The sequence below is a fragment of the Camelus ferus genome, chromosome 2, assembly GCF_009834535.1.
Source record: "Camelus ferus isolate YT-003-E chromosome 2, BCGSAC_Cfer_1.0, whole genome shotgun sequence".
In the NCBI taxonomy this organism is placed as follows: Eukaryota; Metazoa; Chordata; class Mammalia; order Artiodactyla; family Camelidae; genus Camelus; species Camelus ferus.
The window spans coordinates 15666391-15692900 of NC_045697.1; the positions used below are offsets into that span (position 1 = coordinate 15666391).

Consider the following 26510-nt stretch of genomic DNA (forward strand, 5'->3'; position numbering starts at 1 on the left):
ATTCGGCATATAAGGTCAGAACCTTGTCCAATATAAGCAGAATTTGCCTTTTCCAGAAGCAGAGTTACTATACGTGCAGAAAAGAGTTAACCACAGCAGGTCCCAGGTGGCTATCCTTACAGAGGCCTGCTTGCAATGCTGGCCCCTCAGTGGCATCTAGGAATCTGGGACTTGGGGTGTGCCCAGTTAACTGGTACGGGCGAGTCACTGTACCGAGACTGTTTAGACAAGCAATATGGTTCATGCTGAACACCTGCTTTACCCCTGGGGGTCTGAAATGCTGATATGATGTAGGCAGAGGATGTCTGTATGAACAGCTCCCAGTAAGAACTTTGGGTGCTGAGTCTCCAAAGGGCTTCCCTAGGCACAAATGCTCCATAGAGGTTGCTGCCTTTTCAAGGCTGAAGGAGGAGCAGGCTCTGTGTGATCCTCTTGGGAGGGAGACACAATCAAGAACCTTGAACTTGGATCTCTCCAGAACCCACCTGTGTCTTTTCCCCTTATGATCCAGCTATGTGTATTACTATATCGCTGTAACTACAAATATATGCTAAGTCCCGTGAGCCCTTTCAGGAGCCTCTGCACTTGGGGTGGTCCTGCACACATCCAATACCACATACAACTGAATTTACCTGGGAGAAGCCCAGATAAATTGTATAGTCACTGTGCAAGTGACAATGCCAACCTGCTGGATGAAGCAGCACTAACTGGATTGGGAGAAATCTTTGTAATTTTGGTTCCATTTCTCCAAAACTAGGAATGAAAATGAACATATTTAATAAAAGTTATAGCTGACTCATAACATTTGAACTGCTAGATTATAGTGTCAGCCACATGAAAATAGAATGCATTATCAAAAACTATATAAATAGATCAAGCAACACAAAACTAAACCTTATTAATGCAGTGGAAGTTTAACTGTATAATATCCTAAGGAGAGTCAAAAGATAAATAATTCATTCATCGGTTAAATAAATCAGATTCTCCTTCTATTTTTAAAAACAGAAAATACCCCAAAACTACAAGTAAAAACAGTAAGTTCACCATAAGCAAAAAACATACTATGATTATTTAATAAAGGTGTTAACATAATAAAATGAACAATTATTCATTTCACTTTAAAGTAGACAATAAAAATATTATAGATTAACAGTTAATCCACATAAAAGACTTATCCACTGGCAATAATAAATTGATTTCCATAGACTCATATCAAGGAGAATTTTTAAAAGAAGAAGGAGAGGACAAAAGACAAAAAAAAAAAAAAAAATCAATGATGAACTAGCTGAGCTAAAGTTGTTATTGCTTCTCCACCTTGGACTTGAAAGATGAACACCAAAGGGTTTTTTTTTTTCTTATCCTGCACAATTGGGCTTAGAGCTACCAGGCAGTAATACCACCAGTCAGACAGTGTAAACTGGGTATCCCGTAATCTTTCCACTACTTTAAAGAGCTACCAATTTCCCTTCATTTATATCAACTATTAAGTCATTACTAAAACTCTGAACATGAAGAACTTTAGCTAAATAATATATTTAAAGATAGTGTTTAACAGCACCTTTGAAGTTAAGGGGAATCTATGCTAAAAGGCGTTACCTCTCACAAACTCTAAACTCTCAACTAAAAAAAAAAAAAAAAAAAAAAAATCGTAGTATTTAACTCATTCTGCTGATCTTAAGTGTCCGGCGCCAATGGCTCCCCAACTTTCAGGCCACCCAGCAGCTCTCATTTCCCAAAGCCCCCTTATTTAACTACCAGAAGAACCAGATGGGGGAGGAAGACTGGACATGTTTCTGCTAATTGTGATGTCTACTCAACTGTCCAAGGTGAAAAGTGAACTGGCACTACAAATCCTTCCACAGGTCACCCAAAAAAGCCCTCGAAAAAACAGGAAATGCCATTAGCCTGTCTCAGTTTCACACTGTTTTAGTAGAATTTCCAAAGTGTTTCCCCAAAGTAGTGGTTCTTAGCTTTTACAACAAAATCACTTGATAAAAATCTACACTTCTGGGTTCATTTTCAGAGACTCATGAATCAACAGATCTGAGATAAAGTTAAGGCACCTGTATTTATTTTTAATCTCCAAAATGATTCTGAAATCACTGTTCTAAAGGGTAGTCTTTAGATATATAAGGGTACCTATGTGAATAAACATACATTTCTTAGATTCTCTTACTGAGGACAGGAGGCAAATTATATATGTCCATGCCTTTGAGAATAAAAAGACGTGGGGCCAATCAGCCCCTTTCAGCACACGCCATGTCACTGACCTGAAATCCCCTTTATTATTTACCACCCTCTCAGGAGGACAGTACTGTGCAGAGCTTTCTAAGACCACAATATCGACCGTCCTGGTATTGTTCCCGCGTTTGGTCTGGACGTGACAGCCCCAATTTCCAGTCGATCCAGCCTGAATATTAGAAATGGTCAAGGCACTGCATGAAGAAAGAGTTCAAAGAGAGAGAAAAGATGGTTAGGCACGAAGGGAGACAACATGGGCTTCGACCATTCATTTAGCAAACGTGTCTGAGCGTGTGCTGTGGGCCAAGAGCTTGCTAGATAAAAACGAGCAAAAGCATGACCCTCCATTTAAGTACTTCAGCGTCAAGTCAAGACAGGCAGGTAAAGAGAGACCTGAAATACCATGGTCAGAGCTGTGGCAAGAGTGAACGAGGGGCACTGGGACTTCTCCAGAGAACCGGAGAGCAGGACACCGGAGGAAGGGGGACCAAGTGCCAAGGCAGAAACATCACGGCACTTCCCCCAGCAAAACTAATGGAGACGTTTCCAACTTACACCTAGCTTTTCGGATTCTAGGGAAAACATTCAAGCATGAAGGAGATTAACGTTATGAAGTGCATAACTCATATTTAAGATGAAATATTTTGTGGAAAGGGGGTTATGCTAGTAACAACCTGTTAGGTCCCTCAAAAGATTTAGTAAATTGCCAATTAATGCTTTAACCAAAGTAGTTTTCCACTTCAACTTATAGCACAGCTGTGTTTCTAAATAGCTGTCAGAAAATTCAGCTTTCAAGATGAAACCGTAATTCTCCAATAGGAAACCTAGTAATTAAAGAGCAAATGTCAGAACCTTCAATTAACCTTTATTATCCTGACATGATCTACTATACTTTGCTTTTATGAAGATACAAATAAGAAATCATTAGACATAAAGCATCCATCATTTTAATTAGCGTATAAAATTATGTCTTGAGGTCAATATACATATTTCCAGGTTCCTAAATCATTAATGGCTACACAACAATGTTCTGATAAAAGACTCTGAGGCACTGCGATTCTGAATCAAAGAAAGTGTTCATCACTTTCACGAAGGCAGTAAACAAACTAATACATTGTAATAAATATGTTCAAGATAAAATGACAAGAAGAGTTTGACATTAGATTTAAATTACCAGAAAGACTGTCAAACATTCTACTTTATATGACTCTACTGAACTAGGAAGAAGTAGATAAATAAATTTTGACAATAAAAAGCATTTTCCAATCCAGGTCCTCACACTTTCAGGACCTTCCCTGACTAGATAAACTTTTCACGGTGCCTCAGGCCTAAAAATACCTATGGTGGGTCCACTGACTAAATGAAATCCCCAAACTGTGTATACATGTCCTAATGACTTATTAACCAAAAAATAACACACATCAATGTAAAAATAAATACTTCATTCTTAACCATGACTACTTCTTAATGGGTTGTGTGTGCCTGTTGGGCACTCCAAAACTAATCAAGCATTGGGTACAGATCAGACGACGATATCCGTATTTCTTGCTTCACACTGATTTTCACAGTGCTCTGAACCACGGTAATTGCCAAAGTCCCATCAGCGTAAAGTACGGCACCAGCAAAAAGGATGTAGCATGATCTAACATCAACACCCTAACTGCCCAGAGCTGGGAGCTGTATGTTATCTGACCAATGTCAGTATCACACTCAAACACTTAAAGTACCCAACGCACCTCTGTGTACTCCCAGTGGTGCCCTGGGGCACGTTAGCATATCCTTTGGGAAAAATAATCCTAATATATTTTGCAAATTTTTTTTAAAGATAACTTTTAGCAATACCTTCAATATCTAAAACCAATGAGCAAAATAAAAATTTTTCAGGAATCTCCAACACAACATACTCGAAGATTTAAGAAGAAAAGACGTTGCTCAGTTTTACCTTTTAGGAAAACTACAAACTTTGATTCTTACTAATGTAGGATCAGTGACATAAAGAGACCAATGAAGAAACATGAGAAATATGTGGTCAACCAATTCAATAACCATGTATTTCCTTCTTCTACAACTTCTTTATTTTGGGGGGCTAACTCTGGTTAAAGAACTTCTCAGCTTTCCATATGAAAGATGTTCACTTTTGTTAAGTGTCCCCACCAACAACAACAAAACATATTAGTCAAAGTTGCGATCCTTAGAATTTTTTGTCATGCTAAAAAAATACAGGCTAAAAATGACTTACAGAAATAAATTTATAAAGTAAATTTAGTAACCTTACAGTTACAAAATTTAAGAGTTCTAAATTGAAGCTCTTTTATTCAGAAAAAGGCTCTATTGTATTTTCAAAGCTTTATTGTTGTGTTATATGGCATTTATTGTCTCCTTAGGCAATAAATTGCTTAAAGTGTACAATCTGGTAAGTTTTGACACTGTATACACTTGTGAAATTATCACCACAGTAAAAATAATGTAACAATTAGAATCTTCTCACTGGGGCTTAAATGTTTTAAGTGCAAAAAGCATATAAAAATCTCTCCTAACAATCTTGTCCCCTAAGAAAGGAACTCTGCTTCTGATAACAGCAGAACAACTCCTATCAAACCGCCCTCCCTGCAGTTAACAATTAGAAGCTGTGGACAAACTACAACATGACAACTATCCAAACACACGGAGAGTGTGATCCAAAGCAAGCAGGAACTAAAGAGGAGCTGACACTAAGAAGTGATTGGCACTGGGGAGTAACCGGGGAATTTTTTTTGATGGCTTTTGCCCAAGGGCAGGAACTATTCAAATAGAAACTCACAGTCTTACTGGTTGAAAAATCAGAGGACAGAGGTAGAAAGGAACCTGGCTGGAAGCCTAAACTTCTGCATATAAAATTCACCCAGCTCTCTAACTGACCCCTGAACTACATGCAGACAGGGCAAACACCAAGCAGACTTCAGCTGCTGCCTACTACAGACAAGCCAGATCTAGTAGTTAGAGTTTAACCAAGCTAACTGCTTGATGAAACAAAAATCACCTCTCCTGAGGAGACTATAACAGAATCCAGAGTTAGGAGTCAGTAAACTTTTTCTTCAGAAGGCAGCTAGTAAATATTTCAGCCTTTGCAGACGAAGAAGCACCACTGAGAACACTATGTAGGTATTTATATAACCATTTGAAATCTAACCATTTAAAACTGTAAAGAGAACATTTATAGGCCAGATTTGGCCCGTAAGCTGTTCTTTGCCAACTTCTCTACAGCAAGTCATTCACAATGTCTAGGATACAGTCCAACATTAGCAGACATAGAAACATTTTTCTATATAGGAAAATATAAACCATACTCATAAGAAAATGATCAGGGTGATTGATCCCATGATCACCCAGATACTGGAATAAGCAGGCAAGGATTTAAGGAGTACCTATTATAAATGTTCAAAGACATAAATGAAAATATGCTTATAATAAACAGATAAGAAATCTCAAAAGAGAACGAGAAATTATAAAATAGAATAATCAACCCCCCAAATTTCCAGGAACAAGTCTTAACTCAGAGAACTTTCCATTTCTTGGTAAATTTTTTCATGGTACTTCTGTGAATTTGCTGTACTACTTCCCCAAGGTGCCCCAGCAGAGAGCTGGGAAACTACGGGTTTATTCTTAAATATTCCAGCTGAGGTATATCTTTAAGAAATTGGTAAGAAGGAAAGAGAGAGAGACAGCCAGAAAAAGGTATGGAGACATACACAGAGGCAGAGAGAAGGAAAGAGATAATTCAATGCCTATAAATTAATATTTTACCAAAATTAAATATGGTGAATGATAATATCATACATAATATTTTAATCCTGTTCTTTGTACTTTAAGTTCATTTGAATTAACCATTTTAGTGCTCACACCAATCACGAAGTTGACAAACAGGTATTATTATATTCTTTTATACCAGTGGTATGAATAAAGGAAGTATCTTAAATTGTAACATTAATCACAGAACAGTGAAAATCAGGTGATTTTCTAAAAGTGAAATTCTGAGCTTATTAAGTGGTAGGAAGTTGTTAGAAATTAAGTTTGGCACTAAATGTTTATATTTTTTCCTCCTAAATCTTTAAACAAAGTCTCCAGTTGTTAACAGAGTTTCCCTTTTATCCTGTGGCTTTTTCCTTACAAAACTGGATATAAAAGATAGCTATTTAATTTTAGAAAATAAGCAACAACCAGGAAAAGGAATGTAAGATGTCTGTTTTTTAAATGCAAGAAGATAAAATATTAATTCAAACTGCAGCTAAATATTACAATTCTGGGATGATAAATAAAATCCACAGAGACAACTCCTCGTCTAAAAAAGGTTTACCTTGCAATCAACGAGCAGTTGTGAATCATGTTCTTTTCAACAAAGATACCTTGAGATTCATCAGTTTCAACTATTCGCCCATCCTGATACCATAACACCTGCATGTCTTGATCAATATATGAAGCCATGCACTGGAAAGGAAGGCTGTCTCCTTCAAACACAACTTGACGATGAGATGGAGTCATGTAGAAAGATGGTAATTCAAGGGGAGGATCTAGAGGCAGTTAAACAAAGACTCGGTCAACAAACGTAATACTATATTCACACTCTAGAATTAAAAGTTACAAGAATTCTAATTACAATTTTTTAAGTGGAAAGAACCAGCATTACCAGCATCTACAAAACTGTTGCTGAACTAAGTGGGTCCAAGATGAAAACAAAATTGAGTAAAACTGAAACGAAACCATTTCATATCATTTCTGACACTTAGCTGTCCCCTTCTGGCGGTATCATAAGACTATCAGATGATCACAGAAACAACACTTGAAGAACAAATTATAAAATGATACTTAAATCTGGAGAAAGGAACTGGTGATATGTAAATGCTGAACTATTTACATATTACGTTTTGGAGGCTTTTTTTATTCCAGCTGACTTAACTGTTGGCAGCACTAAATATTATCAGCTCCATGAAGACTGACAGTTGTCACTGGTGCCAGTGTATAAAGAGAATTCTAAAGGTGGTCAGGAGAAACACGGCAGCAAAGTGAACAGAGTTAACGCTTTCTCGGTTTTTCCTTCTACCTTACCGCATGTCAGCAACTCCTGCTTCACACCTGTGACCGGCTGGGCCTGCAGAGACTTAGGGTAAACACACCGTGTGTCCCGCACTGTGATGTTTCTCTCCTTCACCCAGCGATGCATCCACAGTATGTTACAATCACACAACAGATACTCAGTCTGAAACTCTCTGCAGCATACAAAATACAACGTAGAGGTTATGGTGAATGAATTAACCAGCATTTTCGCCTTACACTGGTTTTCCCTTTGTGGGGCAAGCGTATTGCTGCTCACCCTCACCATGCTAGGGCACGTCCTGCACCATCAGCTGGTTATGTCTCCTTTTCAATGAGATGATGTGGCATGTCTGACTCCAGGACTCTTCCCCATTGATCCTGGGACTGACTCTGCTTTCAATCAAAGTTGGTATGTGAACAAATCTGTTTCTCATCCCTCTTCTATGCCACAAACTCCTGATGCCCAGGGTACGGGAATACCAAATCTCCACCCTTTTTGTCTATCAAACGTCTACCTATTCATCATAAAGTCCGTGCCACTAACAGTGGATCCTGAAGCCTTCCCAGTTTTTCCAGCCTTACTGCCATGTTCTTGGCTTAAATGCCTGCAAGCTCTATTAACTGTGGCAACATAAAGAAACATATGACTGTTTTGCATGGTTATAGTCTGTCTGTCTGAGTAGAGAATAAATTCCTTAGGGTGGGGACTATTTCTGACACTTCTACTATGCACCAAGGGATAACCATAAATGTTAACTAACTTAAGGGACATAGACTCAATCAAAATATAAACATAAGAACACCTTACACTTGATATGAAAGAAAATAGAGAATTATCTTTACATGAGGCAGGAGGTTTTAAGATGTGGCATTCAGATGTAAGAAACAGTGAGGATATTTCTTGAATACTTGCTTTACGAAGCACTAGCTATTCATGTGCCACGTTACCCTAAATCCAGCTAATAAAAATAAATACAGACGCTGTCCTCTGTCAACCTGGAGGGCATTACGTAATAGGAGGAACAAAATGTAAATACAACCAAAATAGAATGCAATGCATTCTATATAAATAAATAAACCAAGTGCAAAGAGTATATATAACCACGTGTGCTTCTAACACAGACTGTGCACATCTAACACAGGCTCCATCTCATCAGCTTGGGCAAAAAAAGGTCGAGTGGGGATCCCAGTGGGACACAACAAGGAGAAAATAAAATTCAAAACCAATACCAGGAGGATGACTGACTGACTCCTCGTCCCTAAGCACCACCTTCTGGTCAGTTTCCAGCACTATCCATCATAAACACTAGCAATTTTGCCCAATTTGGGGATGAAAATAGTTCCTATGTTCCTGCTACCCAAAGTCTCAAAAGCCAGATAATTTCTTACAGTCTTTACTTCCTAAACTTCACAGAAACGGCTGACTTGAGCCCACTAGATATGCCAAAGGGAGACGTTTTCACTAAAAAGCAGCCTTCTGGATAACAATGGTAGATGCACCAAAAAGACCAGAAAGAGTCTGATGCAGTGTGACTCTAGACGTGAGTATATTGCATCTGCCACTGATGGTGAGGAGCCAGACAAACGCCTAACCTATCAACTACATCCCAGTGAGAACTGCTCAAGGAGACTGAAATGATAGATTTAGAAAAGGAAAAGTGAGGAGGCAGGGAGGGAAGGGGAAAATGAAAGAGGAGGGGAAGGGAGGAGAGGAAAGAAGTCAGCATACATCAAACAGAGGCATCTGGCAGAGAAGACATTTTTCACTGGAAAAGGAGACTCAAGCCCATAAGTTATACTCAATAAAAATTTGAAAAACATTATCCTTAACTGTAATTCCAATAGGAATTAGTGTAACTTATACTCAGAAATAGATTAAAGTTTATCTGAGAATACAGTTACCTTCAAAAGGAACTCATACAATCTCTTACATAACAAAACCGTGTCTTGAGGTCGGGTTAGGGGTGGGGAGCATATTAGCCAATTGTAAAGCTAAAGAGAACTGTGTAAATACGACCTTACACTGACTTCATATAGCAGGCATTCTACATCGGCATGCCTAGAAATGTCAGTAATAAGTTATGAATTCAGTTTGGGGAAGGGGTTACAGGATTAAAATTAAGTCCCTAAAGCATAACATAGTCTTAACTATAAATTCTTCACAAGGAGAATGCTTTGGTGATTTAATTAGGCAAACAAAATATTTTCTAGCTTGTAAACACAGTCGAAGAGAAAGAATTTCCAATTGATTTACTCTAAATATAAATCAAGGAGAGACAGTATTCTAAGGAGAAAACGGTTGTCCCAGCCTGAGAAGCATCATTAAGGGTTACAGTATGTTTCTCAGTGTGCATGCAAGCTCTCCAGGGAGATTCTAATTTTTGCAGAATCACAAGATTTTCCCCATGAGGTCTCTTAAGCCACATAATAACTGTTTTTAATTTTCAAAAACTAAGATAATATTTATCAAAACAAGAGGAAAAAAATCTTACTTACAAAGACCGTAATGAACCAAGATAATCAAAAGTTCCTTGAGATAATGAAGAAAACAAATTCCCTGAAAGGTTTCTGGAAAAAAAGGAAATCATTTCACTTTAAGAGATACTAACAATTTATATATCATTTTATACTTTTTCTTATATCCTAAAATGTCCTACCATTAAACACTGTTATAAAAAATTTATGTAAGTTGTTTGAAATCTTATGAAGAGAAACAACCAGTAAATATTTTCTCCAGAGTTGAAGGAAATTGTTCTTAACTTTATTTAAAGCAGTAAACAAAATTATCTAAAGTTGCTGCCAGGTAAGGATTTTTCTATAAAGTATCATGTGAAACTCTAAAGTTACCTTCCTGAATTCGATCTTTAGTCATGCTCTGATTGCAACTAGAATTACCCTACATGTGTTCACTGCATCATTTATTTTTATTTTTTTAACTTTTTTTTATTGAGTAACAGTCATTTTACAATGTTGTGTCAAATTCCAGTGTCACTCCATCACTTAAGAAAGCAAAAATTAAAAAACAAGGAAAAGGATGGTCTGAATGACCAGCAGCACCCAACAGTAACCCGATAAGATATGTAGGCAGTGAAATGAGTCCAGCATTTAAAATCAAAGACTTGGGATATAATTCAGCGTTGGCCTTGGGCAAATTACTTACCTTCTCTCATTTCCCCTTGTATCATGGCTTTAATCAATATCTAAACCCATGCAGAGTTTTGTATGAGTTAAACCCTGAACACTACACTACCATTTGAGTAGTCTGTCACACCCACTGTGATATGATCAAATCATTTTTTGTGATTTTCTTCCATGCCTGACTATAAGCTCCAGGAGGAGAGGCACTTGTGTGTCTTATTTACTGGGGATACCTCTGGTAGCTAATAACAAGCTGGGGTATACAGTAGGTTCTCAATCATTGTAGCTGATTATTCAGGATGTGGACTCCACCTTTATAGCTTCTCACACTAAAACAGGGCCAAGGGCTCCCGGAAGACGGCAGCATGATCCAAGCACCACTGTGTCTGCTGTAGGATCAACAGTGGATATAGATATCATTTGGACCTAGAATTCTCAAGGAAGAAGTCCTGAGACCTGCAAGGAGGCCTGCCTCTCCTCCAGAGCTGGAGCAAAATCCTTCAAAGTGCGGAAGAAAGCGACAGGCAGGTGGATGGACTCCCCGGTGCAGAGAGGCGGAGAACTGATCTGGGAGAGGTCAGTCAGCTGTTCCTCTGACACCTGGAGCAACATATTCCTTGGTGGGAAGACTTACTACACAACTACCAATTCCTCACAAATTAATATATAATGAACTTCAGAAAGGACATCTCTGGATTCATTTTTATCTGTCTTGGGATTTTTTTTTTTTGATAGAGTGCAAAAAGGGTGCAAAAAATAATTATGAACTTCATGAAAGAATTGCCTAGGAACTTAATAAACAAAAGGAACACTTTGCAAATTAAAACAACCGTGAAAGCAATGCCCTTTTCTTTTTTGGCCTATCAGAATGAAACCTGAATGTGGATTTTGAAAAGGGTACTGCTGATGGAGTGTAAACCATAGTAACACTGTAAGAAAGTAACCAAGACACAATTAAAATGAACAACCGTACTTGTAAGAAGCTATCCTATGTGGAATTATATGATTACCGGGATTTGTTTAAAATAATGTAGGCAGGAAGACAAGAGATGTGGGGTATAACTAAAACAAGACCAGCTATGACTGCTAAGTGTTGAAACTAAGTGATGGCTACATGGAGATTCCTTAAATACACGTATCTCTAACTTATTTTTTAGATGTTTGAAAGAGTCTGTAAATAATAAGTTGTAAATAAATATCTATCCTACATATTTAGGATTATATAAACAAAATAACTGCATCTTACAAGGACCATTCGATTCTAATTATTAGGTAACTTTATTTTCATTATTAGGCATTATTATTTTCTTCCCCTTGGAAATCACAGAAGAAATCACACTGGAGACAGCCGTGCCTTCCTCCCCGTAAGTCCCAACACAGGCCAACTTCTCTTCCAGCGCTGGAACACATTGCTACTTGTTTGGCTGAATACCAAACGAAGTAATTGGCTTCGGCTGATGGCCATAAAAACTTACACATATTTTAAAACATTAAAATCACATTCCAATTTTGAGATGCTTACACAGAAAAAGCACAGAGGAACTGAGCGTGACTACAGACACAGCCAAGTCCCTGCTCTCATGTCCTGACACAGTTCACTGAATGCCGTGGCCGGTGAATCAGCCACCCACTCCCACTCATGGTGTTTCTTACTCTCTCAGTTTCTCTTCCTTTACTTACTTTTTGCTAAACAGACATATCTGTATTCCTGTGAGTTAAATGTGCGCTGTGAAGCATCTGTGTACACAAGGGGTGTTTTCCAGGGCAAATGTGTTAAAAGAGGGGAAATGAATCAAACTATCTCCTTCAAGAGAGTGAATAATTGACTCAATTATGACCTGTTCTAGACTTTGAATATTCTGTAGCTATTTACAAGCATGAACTAAATCGTTATGTATTCTCTTGAAAAGGTATTAATGGCATGTCGGTATTTTTTAAGTAAATTGTTGAGTAGAGCACATTTTTAAGGCCCCGAGTGGATGCCTTTACATTTGTGGAGGTAATAGAACATCTGAGAATTTACACCAGGCAGAATTAGTACCTGCTGTCTCAGAAGGATGTGTCTGAAGTGATGAAAGGGAGATTTAGCTTTCCCTTCATCTCTCTATATGGTTTTATTACTTAATAGCACAAACAGTTTTTAATTGTAAAAAGGAGGTTCTTATAAACATCACTCAACTATTATTTCTGATAGAAAAATATTAAAGGTATTATTCCTAGGGGAAAAATATAGGGTTATAACTGATCAAAATTCATAAAGGAAAAAAAAGGGAAAGCTTTGGTTTCTTGACCTCCTGACAGTTTCTGGGTAAATTAACGTCCTAAGTGTAGGACAGAGACTTCACTGAAGCCCACGACTGGTCCTCATCTCTGCTCCACCAGTTACTTCTGGAGTTAGGGTGGTTTGGGGTGGGGGCCTCTGGAAGTACGGCTTCACTTTGCAGAACTTTCCCATCAATAAAGGCAGAGATCAATACACGGCGTTAATCAATTTTACCCACCACACACTGCCTCCTCTGACATATTTTTGATGTTATTTTTGAATTCTGACACTAAGCCTCCAAAGCCAAGACTTGTTTCAAGATGATGAGAAGTCTGGTTGCAAACGCCACAGGTTGTCTGCAAGGTGCAGGCCCAGGGTGGGGGCAGGGAGGTGGGGAGACTCGATTCCAGCCTCCGTGGCTAAGAGACCAAGTCAGTCCAAGATCCCAAGTTCCAGGGTAACCCAGGGAGTTCAGCTAAAGAGCTGGCAGAGGAAGGAGCTATCCCCTCTAAACACACACTATTTTGGGTGGGAATTAGAATTGGGAGCTCTCTGAGTTCTAATCTAAGAAATGTACTGCATGTCCCACTACTAATCAGATTCTCTTTTCCACTCGTTAGATTGTGAAAATGCTCTTCTCTGTGTCTGAAATACAAATGGCTACCAGTCTTCAGAATCAGCATACAGCCTGGCTCAGGGAGCCCAGAAATCTGGGGACTGCAGAAGCCCACACAGAACACCTACCCAAAGTTTCCTGAGCCACAACTCCAGAACTATGTCAACCCAAATTATCAAAAGCAACTCAATTGCAGTGCATTCCTGAATGTTAAGAGGCTACCTTAACTGTCAACTTTTCTTAGATCAGTATTTAAAGAATACATATACGTCAGGTATAGTTCTGTATACGCCATAGACTGTTGCATTAAAAAAAGTCACAATCATCTATTATTACACGGGTTACGAAACCATCTCAAATCTCAAAGTAGGAAACCTGGTAGTGCTCTTTGTGTTTCAATGATTCACCTGGATATATATCCATTGTGTTCCATGACCTGTAAAGTCTCACAACAGGTATCAGAGAATTGGTAAAAACGTAGGAGGAGACAATTCAAGCTCTAAAACTTCCAAAAATGTTAGCTTTAGAGGCAGGAGGCAAAAAAAAAAAAAAAACAAAACCTAAGAAAATAGTAACTTGCCTTATTGTAAGCACTGGCCCACACAACTCTTTTCCTAAAGAACATCTGCTATTGGGTCAAAAATCCCTAGGCCAAAGCTATAAATCCACTGGAACTAAAGTCAGGAAAATGGTAGACTCCAGGCTCTATTTTTCTTTACTTGATTCATAGCTATCCAAAAATGTAACAATTTTTTTCCTTCACAAATGCCCCATTTTGCCAATTCTTATGCATCCCTCAAAACCAAAAATACAGAAGTCTCAATAAAAGCACTGAAATAAAATTGTTTGCAATCCAGTTATAAAAAAGAAAAATGCAACTGATTTTAATTAATTTCCAGTTATGAGTAAAGCTATATACCAAGTCAATCTTTTGTTTAAAAACATAAACGTGGCCATCTATCTTTCCCCCCAAGTTAAAGGGCACACTGAAAAATACAAGTGCGCTAAGAAGCAGGAGTACTTTGCCCTGTTCTGCCAGGTGATTTGGAGTCCCTCCCTTCCTGTACAGAGGAAATAATCTCACAATTTAAGCCCCTGTAGCTTTTTCAAAGTTAACTTAAACGAAACAGAAGAAACATTCTAAAAAGCTACAAAGATAAAGAACCAGGCATAGATGATCTCTATACTAGACCTTCTGCCCCTAAATCCTGCATTTCAACCTGCATCCTATTTCCAAATTGCTCTCCTCTACGTCATCTTACTCATAAGACTACTGGCTTTCCCCTCGAAACTGGCCTCGCTCTTATGTCTACCTCCACGCATCATCTGCTCAATGTCTCTTCCTTTCTAATGACCTAAATCTTTGCAATCTTCTGGACCATCAGCTCAAGTATCACCTCTTCCAAGATGTTTTCCCAAACTGGCAAAGCTTCTGATCATGTCTCTCAATATGGACATGTTCTCTAGGGCACTGCATGAGTATGCATGTGTTCTGGGGTAGGGGATGTAATGCAATATTATGTTCTCATGACACTGTATCTCCATGCTTAAATTTCCAGCTCCTTATCCCCTACCACTTCTATCATCTCTACAGTTGCTACTTAAATACTGAACACATAGGTGTTCATAAGTACTTGGATACTCGTCCAAATGCTTCTTTATAATATGAAAGAAAGAGGTACTTACAGCCTAACCAGATTGGTGAGTCCTCGGAATATGTCTGCATTCAGACACCCTATTCGATTGTTTGTCAGATCCCTAAGGAGAAAGGGAAAAGTATCTTCAATTAGTGCTCTTCATTGACGAAGGTTTCATATGTTCAACATTCAAGAATGGCACCCAGGTATCATACAAGACCCTTTTTTTTAAGCATCTCTGAAATATTCACCTACTTCAAGTGCATCACTGAGAAAAGAAATAATCCTTGCTTTCACTTGCCTCTGGCTCATACAGACTAAATGCAGTTTAATTACAGGGCCCCCTATATTTCAAGCATTTACTCCTGTAAAGTGACTCAACATAAAACCAGGGTAGTAAAAACAAGACTCTATCTATCTTACTGTCTGTGATAAAATTCCTTAGATGGTCTACACAGTTAGTCACGCTGGGGAAGTTAGCAAACAGATCCTGATCTCAGCCAACATCCCACAGACAATGGGTAAAAGGGCAAGTTATCAAAATGCTGCAACTTTTATTTCCTCAAGAACATCTGAAATTTAATGCTTCCTAACTTCACTCCTAAATACTCAGAAGTTTTGACTGTAATGAAAAAACAACTGAGTTAGCTTTTACTTTACAGATCTGTCATCTAGTCTCCAAGCCAAATTACTTTATAACAATATCTAGGTAATGGCCCATTTTCCCCAATCACTCCTAACTTCTTATAATTCCTAAGAAATTTTTTCTTCTCCTCAATTCATGCAACTTTTCCCCTTTTATCTATGTGATAAGTTTAGTAGGTGTTTTGTTCTACCTTTCTACACTATTTTTCACTGGCACAGTGGGGGCGGGCTTCACTTCAGAAACAGGGGCTGGTGGCTTGCTCCTCCCTGGGCACCAAGGCTGAAGGTCTGTGTCTGAACACACACATGCCAACACACACACTATTTTTCTTCACACCAAGCACAGTGTTACATTTCCATCATGAGGACCACATTTTAATTGGGAGATAATTGACAATTTCTGTAACCTTCAAGTGAGAGAGCACGGCTTCCATCATTTTTCAAGAGTGGATTTGGTAAACTATACGGAAGAAAGCCCTAAAACAATGAATCTTAATTTTTCTCAGTTGTTAGATTTGTAATTATTGATCACTTTGAATTTCAACACAAGAATCAGAACAAGCTTTCTAAACCAAACTTTAATATTTTTATCACATATTCTTTAACTTCCAAATTATTTTCTGTACTAGAGAAGCACATTTTTTTTTTTTGGACTTCAAAAAAAAACTTTATTCCAAACAGAAGTACCAAAAGCAGCATGTTAATTCTGAAACATTGAACAGATATCATTTAAACTCATACAGTTATAATAAACTCAAAACATCAAACAAAAACAGCTTTGTGGAGAAGCACATATTCTTGAATTTCACTCCGAGTCACTCTTTAGAGAACAGATTTGTACCATTCATTTCTAAAAAGACTGTCGGATTCTAAATTGTACATTTGGTAATGGTAAAAAAAAAAAAAAATTAGTCTGATAGAAATTACCAAGAGTCCACATTTGAATCCGGCACCTACTCATCAAGTATTTCCTTGAGCTATTTCAAAAGCTAGTTTAGGTAATCCTGGTGTGCAAAAATTTCACAGCTTTGCCTTCCCTTTCTTACAGCAACTTTAGATTAAAAAAAAAAATCTTAAGCTATACAAGTCTTTATCTGCACTCTCTGTGCTCCAGCACCAGCTCCTCAGAATATTAAAGCTAAGTATTTAATCATGCAGGACTTTTTTTTTCTATTCCAGCTGATTTTCCTTCTATTTCTGGGTTTTACTGTTTAAGAAAATTAGGCATCATCTTGTGAAGTGCTGCTTAAACAAGCATTTCTGGTCTCTATTCATTATCTTGTCTCAGTTCTGAGCTTTAAATGATGTAATTATCATTGGTTCTTTGGGAAACAATTTCATTACAGCTATACCTATTTAAAATGGTATTTAGGTATTGATAATGGGTTTTCATTTGAATTGAGAATCAGCTTGAATTTGTTGATAAAGCAAAAGAGAAACTAAATGGGTCTAGGTTTTACCTACTTCTGGTACTTTATTCTTCAGAAAGCCACTTAATCTTCCTGATTCAAATTATCTATAAAATAAAGGCAAAGGCATGGTATGCTCACAAAAACACTTTACGTGTGGCTGTTGAGTGAGACGAACAATTGAAATGAATGATTTAAAGCCTCGTAAGAAAAAGTGCCTGTATCCAGAAACAATTAGCAAACATTACTCCCACAAAGTATCTTTATATCTCACTGAGTTTACATATAGGACCCTCTCAGATTGCAAGCATACCGTAAGTTCAATTACAAGTTAGCCATTTGGAATTAAGAATGAATTTTCGGGGGGTGGGGGTAGGGACAGACTGGGATTTCAAAATTTGTAGATACTGATAGGCATATGCAGAATAGATAAACAAGATTATACTGTATAGCACAGGGAAATATGTACAAGATCTTGTGGTAGCTCACTGTGAAAAAAAAAATGTGACAATGAATGTATGTATGTTCATGTATAACTGAAAAATTGTGCTCTACACTGGAATTTGACACAACACTGTAAAATGACTATAATTCAATAAAAAATGTTAAAAATAAAAATAAAAAAATTAAAAATAATTTTTAAAAAATCTGTGTAAACCAAAAAAGAAAAAAAAATGAATTTTCTAGTGGGAAGAACATTATAAATGACAATTACCTTCCTTGGCAAGAACACAGGAGACTAATGCAATGAAAAAAATGCTAAGGCAACATCTGGGACCATAGCAGTAATTACATTAAGTGCTACTGAACAAAATATTTATTGATTTATTTACTTTGGATAGCAGTACTCAAAAAATTATTTACTGAATGATGAAGAACTAGATGGAGAACCTAAGACAGTCTGCAGTGTCCCTGAGACATCCTGAATTTTTGTGTAGCTGAAATGATGCTGATCTCTGTCTTCTCAGTTCGATTATGTTGCTACTACCTTTAATGAATCCTAAACCCAGCTTGATCCACTGCAACTCTGATGCCACAAGTATGATCACATCAACTCTACACTGAAGAAGTTCTGCCAGTCCCCTCCTTGACTAAAGAACAGATTCGGAATTCTTCAACGTGGCAGGAAGTGATCAAAAGCCTAGTTCTTCCCTGACCAGCCTTATCTCCCAACATTCTTCTCCCACTTTCTACTTGACGCTCTGGCCAAAGACCTAAACTACTGTCCCACGAGACCTGTTCTTTCATACCTACTCCACTCTGCTTAGAACGCTCTGTTATTCTTCAGTATGTATTCACCTCTCAGGAGCAAGGTCCAATCTAAAGACTGGTTGCTCTCATGGCAAGCCATCCCCTCTCAGGTGGTCCTTCCTCTCCTGGTGGATTCCTATCATTATTATTGGGTGCATTTTCACTATCTATTTGCCCCCAAGAGTCTGAGCTCTTCCAGAGAAGCCAGAGTATAGTAAGCAGCCAGCACTTAATAAATACATTTAGAAGGAGTAAAAGGTGGTGTCACAGTCCACATGGCCTGAGCATACGGTTCCCTCTCAGACAGGAGCAGTCCCTCACGGCACCCATGACAAGAGCACAGTAAGGGGAGCAGGGCTGTTTAGCTTCAGAGGTCATAAAAACTGGGCTTTTAAGTTCTGAAATAATAGATAGACATGCACCCCAATGTTCATAGCAGCGTTATATACAATAGCCAAGACACGGAAACAACCTAAATGTCCATCGACAGCTGACTGGATAAAGAAGTTGTGATATATTTATACAATGGAATACTACTTAGCCATAAAAAGAATAAAATAATGTCATTTGCTGCAACATGGATGGACTTGAAAAATGTCATTCTAAGTGAAGTAAGCCAAAAAGAGAGAAAAATACCACATGATATCACTTACATGCGGAATGGAAAGAAAGAAAAGAAAGGAAAGAAAGAAAGAAAGGAAAGGAAGGAAGGAAGGAAGGAAGAAAGAAAAAGAAAGAAAAAGAAAGAAAGAAAGAAAAAGAAAGAAAGAAGGAAAGAAAGAAAGAAAGGAAGAAAGAAAGGAAGAAAGAAAGAAAGAAATCAAACTTACTTATAAAACAGAAACAGACTCACAGACATAGAAAACAAACTTATAGTTACCAGAGGAGGGGAAGATGTGGGAAGGGATAAATTGGGAACTCAAGATTTGCAGATACTAATACATACATAATACATAAACAACAAGTTTATTCTATATAGCACAGGGAACTGTATAAAATATTGTAGCAACCTATAATGAAGAATATGAAAAGGAATATATATATGTACATGTATGACTGAAACATTAATGTTGTACACCAGAAAGTGACACAACATTGTCAACTGACTATACTTCAATTAAAAAAAAAAAAGAAAAAATGAAAAATGAAAAAAAAATTGTTTAAATACACAGATAAGACAGGAAAATGGCAAGATTTTAAATCATTCATAGAAAGGGGCCTCAATTTTTAGGGTATTTATAATACATAGTGTGAACGTATTCATAACTTGGAAATCATCTATAGATTATGACAGCTGGCAAAGCCAACAGTACTGATGTTATTAACATAAGAGGGTTGCAACCATCTACTACTAAGCAAATCAAATTACTCTACAATAAACTGCCTTCTAAGCCATTTACATTAAATATTCTATTTTTCTACCATGGACCTGGCTAGATAAACTTCTGATAGTTATTAGAAAGCCAATTTTTTATCAGTGTTAAATTTTAAAGTAGGTTAACAGTTGCTCATAAGGAATAGTGCAAACTCATAAGCCAGGAATTCAAATACTTACAATCTTTTTAGTGATGACAGTCCCCAAAAGGCACCTGGATCTATACTACTAATAAGATTGTTTCGGAGGTCCCTGTTAAAAATTAAATAAAAGTTATCTGCATGTCAACACTGTAAGAAATATTTAGGTATACTACACTTACCTGCTATATAGAAAACAACACAGTAATAATGGGAGACTGGAGCCAAAAGGTTAAGCCAAAATCACCCCAGCAGTTAAGTGGCAGAGCAAGAATTCAAAATCAAGAAATCTGGTTCCAAAGTCACTTGTTTTGGTCAATATAAGAATACAGGTATGAAACAACAAGGTCCTACTGTACAGCACAGGGAACTATATTCAGTACCTTCTAATTGCCTTCTTTAATAGCCATTCTTTAATGAAAAAGAATATAAAAATTAATATATATGCGTACAACTGAATCACCATGCTGTACACCAGAAATTAACACACTGTAAACTGACTATACTTCAATTAAAAAAAGTAAAATAAAGATATGTCAAAAAAGATATGTATCCTAGTATTATTCCAATTCAAAGTTATGACTAAGCTACAATCTTATAGATTATTTCTACAATCTCTTCCTTAGTTTGCTACACTTTTACTTATCAAAAAAAATCACACAGTGTAACTGACTATAGATACATTATAACTGACTATACATCGATAAAAAATAATAAAACATCAATGACCAACTGGAAAAAAAATCAGACTATTTGTGACAGGCATAATGAAATTGAATTTTTTAAACCATTTTCAAAAATACACACTCAAAAATTCATGGCACTTGGTTGTTCTTATTTTTTCCTCCCTGAGCTTCTACAGCTAGGTTTTCTATATAACAACAACATGATAATTCACTTTATAGCTCAAAGCAAAGATCCACCAGCCCCCTATGCAATGGCATCTGATAGTGGTCACAACTGACAGCAGCCCCCTTTATCCACCAGGGATATATTCCAAGATCCCCAGTGGATGCCTGAAATGGAAAATAGTACCAAACCCTATACGTACTGTTTTTTTTCCCATACATATGTACCTATGATAAAGTGTAATCTATAAATGAGGCACAGTAAGAGACCATCAACAGTAACTAATTAAACAGAACAATTGTAACAATATACTGTAATAAAAGTTATATAAAATTGGTCTCTCTCAAAATATCTTATTGTACAAATGTAATGCCTTTTCCATCTTAACTAAGCACTTATCACCCACCGTGGCCATAACTTTTGCAGTCCGAGGTACGACAGCAAAACTAGCACGGATTTTTTCATTTTTCGCAATTTCACGGAGAGAAGATTCATTCATACCATGGGTCTTAGCAACCTCAGCACACAATTTTCTTTCTATCCTTATTAAGAACTTTCACCTTTTTATTAAAGGAGGCACCTCACACAGCTTCTCTTTAGCATATCTGAATTGCCGGCATCTTGTCTGGTGCTTTGGGGCCATAATGAAGTAAAATGAGGGTGACTTGAACACAAGCACTTCACTCCCTGGACAGTCGATCTGATAACTGGCTTGGCTACTAAGTGACTAACAGGCAGAATACGCTGGACAAAGGGCTGACTCATGTCCTGGCTGGGCTGACGTCAGATTCCCTCACACTATTCAGAATGGTGTGTAATTTTAAATGTATCAATTTTTCACTTCTGGAATATTCCATTTAATATTTTCCGACTGCCGCTGACCATGGGTAAATGAAACCGTGGACAGGGTGGCAGGATGACTGTGTTCTCATTCTTCCCGTGTGCAGCCCTTCCATGTTAGCACACCACCACTGGGGGCAGCAGTGAGCACCACAGTCAGGTCCCTCCATCAGCGGGGATTGGGGCCACCTGCGAAGAGGCTGCTGTCCTCTGGGCACCTGGGCTCAGCTGAGGACTCTCAAGTTGCCCCATGCCAAGTGTCCAGCTGACCTCTGTAGAGAGCTGACCATCAGCCACAAGAGCGCTTAGAAGCACAACAGGGGCTCACTTTCCACATTCCTGGCCCACACTTCAGCTCTGCTAGACACCCAGGGTGGGCCCGTGTGTCAGGACTCACTCACAACATCGCCCACTGAAGGCCTGAGTGGGCTCTGGTCATTTCTCAGAGAGCCTCAGGTCAGACTCTGAACAGAAACTGCTTCCAGCTTCCCTTCTCCTGGGAGTCCTTCCTGAACAGGGGAAACATTGCCCCTTCCACGTGTGAGCTTGTGGAGCCAATCCTCTTAATTATCCATCATTATTCTCATAATTATTCGGCTTAGGGATACACCAAGTTGGTAAAACAACAGAGAAACGCAGAGCAGCGCAATACAAGCCCGAGGTAGCAGGTACCTCACAGGGTCCTTTCGTAGCTCACTTACTTTAGCTGAGAATTACAAGGCCCTCCTGAAAGTAGATCCTGGACCAGTGGGGCGCCTGTTACCACAACATGAGGGGACACGTCTCTGGGGTCTTTTATAACTGCTGCCCCATCACGGGCATTCTAGTCCGTGAGAAGCAACCTGAATTACTGAAGAGAAAAATCCTCAGTTCACTTTCTCAAGCATCCAACTTGCCTACTTGTGCTTAAGAAAAGGACCCAGAGGAAGCCTTACTGCCGTGAGCACAGGTCCACACGCGTTTCCTCCCATCGAGTTGGGGAGGCGGGTTCAATTCTACTGACCACCGGCTAATGAAAACGAGCTGCTTGCTGTTCGGCCTGCTCTGCCACATGCTATTTTTTCTCACAGCTCAGTTTGTCAAAATAGACAAGCTGCAACGTTGGGGTTGGTTTCTGGACAGTTTCCTGGCAATTTCACAAGAACATCCTGATGAAACTGGCCCTCTGCTCATCACAGTGCCCGTCAGTCACTGCCTGGAAACCCAGCCCTCCTGATGTCCCACTGACACGGGCTTCCCACACCATCCACGCCGCTTCACACAGGCCGACAGAGGCTGATCAGAAATTCTCGTCTCTGGAGGTGCAGCCACTGAATCCTGTGCACGTAAACGTCACACCTGCCAGCAAATCCTGTTCTGCCTTCTTCATGTCTCGCTCTCGTCCTAATATGTCAGGCATTCTTCCATTAACTAGTGGTGGAATTCCACTCCCCACTCCCCAAATAGTCAGGTTCTTCTACATAAAACTGAACCCCCTGGTACCTTGCAATTCTTTAAACAAAGGAAATGATCATTAAACACGGTATAAAGTCTATGCTCCGATTATCATGACTAAATAGGTATTTCATTGATCAGAACTCAGATTTTATATTCCACACAGAAGATGTGTGTGGGGCCTTTGGGAAGTGATCAGGTCATGAGAGCAGAGACTTAATGGATGAGGTTAATGCCCCTGTAAAAGAGACCCCAGAGAGCCCCGCCTCCCCACCCCTTCCACCATGTAAATGAGGTTGCAGCAAAAACACTGCCAACTAGGTGGGCCCTCACCAGACACCAAATCTGCCAGAGCCTTGACTTAGCACTTCCCAGCCTCCAGAACTGTGAGAAATAAATGTCCCTTGTTTATAAGCCACTCAGCTTATAGTATCTTGTTATAGCAGCCAGAATGGGCTTGACAGATGATAAATGCATGAAAAAGTCAACCGTGGCTGAGAGGCAGAATTACGTTACCTGACCTTTACTATAAAAATCTTTTTAGTAAATTATAGTTAACAAAATCATTAGGATATTCATAGCCAGACAGTGTAGAGACTGCTGCATCTCATTCATAACCACTTACATTTCTCAGTAAAGATAGAGGGTCATGATGTCTGCAACTGACCTTCAAATGATGTAGCAAACATGTGTATGTGTAAGCTTATTCCAATATAAAGAAGAAATAATGGCAAATTGCTACAAATTATTAGGTAAGTAAATTGTTTTTTCCATTTTTCTGTATGCTGAAATTTTTAATAAAAATTATTTTTGTTCCCAACTTTTTTAAGTCCCAGGAATTACAACTAATCACCAGGCCCAATTTATTAGTTCCCATCTCCTCTCCCCAAGTGACCCCAATCCTATCCCTCAAAGAGATAAGATGATTTAAGGAGAAAATTCAATGTGTCTTTGATCGATACTACATAAGCAAAAAAAGTTTTGCAAAAAGAAATATATAATGTCAGTTCCATTTTTTAAAAACATATGTTTCCCTTTTCAGATTTTAAACAGAATCTACAAGAAGTGATTTAGCTAAAACAGTACATAAATTTGTGGTCAATGATGTACTGCATGTGTTTCTACAAAATACCTCTCATGAATAACCGAGGACTGTAATATGATTTAAAGATACACTTTTCCTTCAGTAATAAAAAATCCTTGACATATTATATAATATTTAATAATAGCCATATTAATCAGGCATTGCCAAAAGATATTTATAGTCAGATTCTCTCATTTAATATCCCCTCCGCCTTCCCTTCACCAACCCAAAGCTTCCCTAGTGAGCATGAGTCTAATGTCAGGATATATAGCTAAATCTGAATATGCTGCCTCATTAAAATACAAATGAACTGCTTAAACAAAATTAAAGGACTATCTTAACAGTTGATGAAAAGGGCTAAGTTCTTCAGGAAAGAATGCAAAGTCTATCAGCTAAGATGCTCTTCAACTGCAAGTATCAGAAATCTTTACTTCAAAGGGCTTTAACAATAAAGAAAGTAGTCTCAGGCATTAGACAAAATTGAGACGCTTAAGTGGGTGGTTCCATCCATCTCTCAGATCCACCCTCTCAGATCCACCTTTCTCAGAATGCCAAATCTGCCTTCAGGCTGACCCTTAATCACGCTATGACATCCCAGGTTCAAAAATCACCTCAAAGCACAACGTCATGAAAAAGAACGGACACTCTCTTCGTATCTCCTGAGGAGCTAAGAAATCTTTCTCTGAGCCTCACAGCTAACTACTGCCCAGTCTCTTCTTGGCAATAACCCTGTCAATAGCTAAAGAGATACTGGGGTGACCGAGACCCACCATTTGGAGAGGAAAGAAGATTGAGAAATCAAACACATTAACCACGATGCAATTCTAGTGTCAGGAATTAGAGCATGTAATAGGGGAGGTGCATCACTAAATACTGACAAATACATAACACAAGCCAAGAACGACAATAAAAAATGAAGAGGGAGGAAGGATAAATGGGTGGATGGATTCATGAACAAGGCCGAGGACTGGAAACCCCATGTCTGGCTTCCTGAACAATGCCTAAGAGACAGCAACTTTTAAAGGCTATTTGTTAGATAAAGGATCCTCCCCTTATTTATCCAAGCAGTAACATGTGATGCTCAGCCCAAACCCACCTCTTCTCCTTCTCACACTACACTTGCTCTGAGGCAGCCTTATCACCACCCAGTCTCTAGGCTCAAAATTGTATCTCTAGCCCAAACTGACCACTCCTTTGAGCTCCCTATTGCACACACAGCTGTCTAACTCAACATCTACATCTGGACGTCTCACAGCCACCTCAAAAATCAACACAGTCCAAGTTCAATACAGTATCAGAAACTCTCATCTGTGCTTCATCAACAGCCCCCCGCCTCCACCCCCAGCCAGTGATACTGACGCACATCAAGTTGGATAACTGCCCATCCAGGCAAGGACACTCTGGTTTCCTAGACAGAAGTTACGGATTTTAATCTTAGATGTGGCACATACATATGCAATGGAATACTACTCTGTCAGAAAAAATGAAATTTTGCCATTTGCAGCAACATGGATGGATTTGGAAGGTATTATGCTAGTGAAATAAGTCAGACAGAGAAAGACAAATACTGTATGATGTCACTTATATGTAGAATGTGAAAAATACAACAAATTAGTCAATATAACAACAACAACAAAAACAGACTCATGGGTAAAGAGAACAAACCAATGGTTGCCACTGGGGAGAGGGGAGGCGGAGGGGCAAGATGGGGTGTGGGAGTAGGAGGTACAAACTGCTGGGTATAAGACAGGCTCACAGATGCATGTACAACACAGGGAACAGAGCCAATATCTTGGAATAACTGTCAGTGGAGGGTGACCTTTAAAAGTTATATAAAAATAAACAGACAAACCATCTTAGATTTAACAAAACTCCCTACTTCTCCTTGTCCCAGCACCTCATAACAGTAGCCAGAGTGCCTTCTGCTCACAGGTCCTTACGATGACCTGCTGCCTGCCTGCCTCATTCCGGCCTCCTTGCTGTTTCTCAAACACAAGGAGCATGAGTCACAGCACAGGCTTTGCGCCTGCTACCCCCTCTGCCTGTAATGTTCTCCCCCTAGATAACTCGCTCAAGGCTCAACCATCTGCTCTAAGTCTTTGCAGGATCACCATACAAAGCTCACATACACACGCAGTGTGGACACCCCCAAACCCCACTCCCTGCTAGACATTTTCTTTATCCAGAGTACGGTCATCCCTCAGTCGCACAGGAGGATGGTTCCAGGACTCCCAACAAATACCAAAATCCAGATGCTCAAGTTATTTACTTGAAATGTCCCAGTACCCTGGGTCCTCTATACCCACTGTACAGAGGGTGGAACCGGCAGAGGGGTGGAGTGAAGGGGCTGTACGGCTGTACTTGTGCTATAAACTTGCCTGCTATGTTTATTGTGTTTCTCCCCATTACAACATAAGCTCCATGAAGACAGGACCTTTGTTGTGTTCATTAATAAATCCCAAGCCTAGGACAGCATGGGCAATTAATAATTACCTGCTGAACAAATTTAAATTAGCTA

The 26510-nt window shown here is 38.7% G+C and overlaps 1 protein-coding gene across 4 annotated transcripts in view; it reads right to left on the minus strand.

Moving 5' to 3' along the window:
- ADGRA3 (adhesion G protein-coupled receptor A3) overlaps window positions 1-26510 on the minus strand; it is a 99174-nt gene that overhangs the window by 44787 nt on the left and 27877 nt on the right. For 2 of the 4 annotated variants that reach the window (XM_032494804.1, XM_032494808.1), the window contains exons 3-8: window positions 19826-19897; window positions 15015-15086; window positions 9808-9879; window positions 7324-7484; window positions 6575-6788; window positions 2271-2435 (exon numbers count right to left, since the gene is read on the minus strand). In XM_032494804.1, the coding sequence (XP_032350695.1) occupies window positions 2271-2435; window positions 6575-6788; window positions 7324-7484; window positions 9808-9879; window positions 15015-15086; window positions 19826-19897 (756 nt within the window). Of the gene's footprint in view, window positions 1-2270; window positions 2436-6574; window positions 6789-7323; window positions 7485-9807; window positions 9880-15014; window positions 15087-19825; window positions 19898-21040; window positions 21115-21194; window positions 21346-26510 lie in introns of those variants that run through there. The other 2 variants (XM_032494816.1, XM_032494813.1) reach the window with 2 other exon arrangements.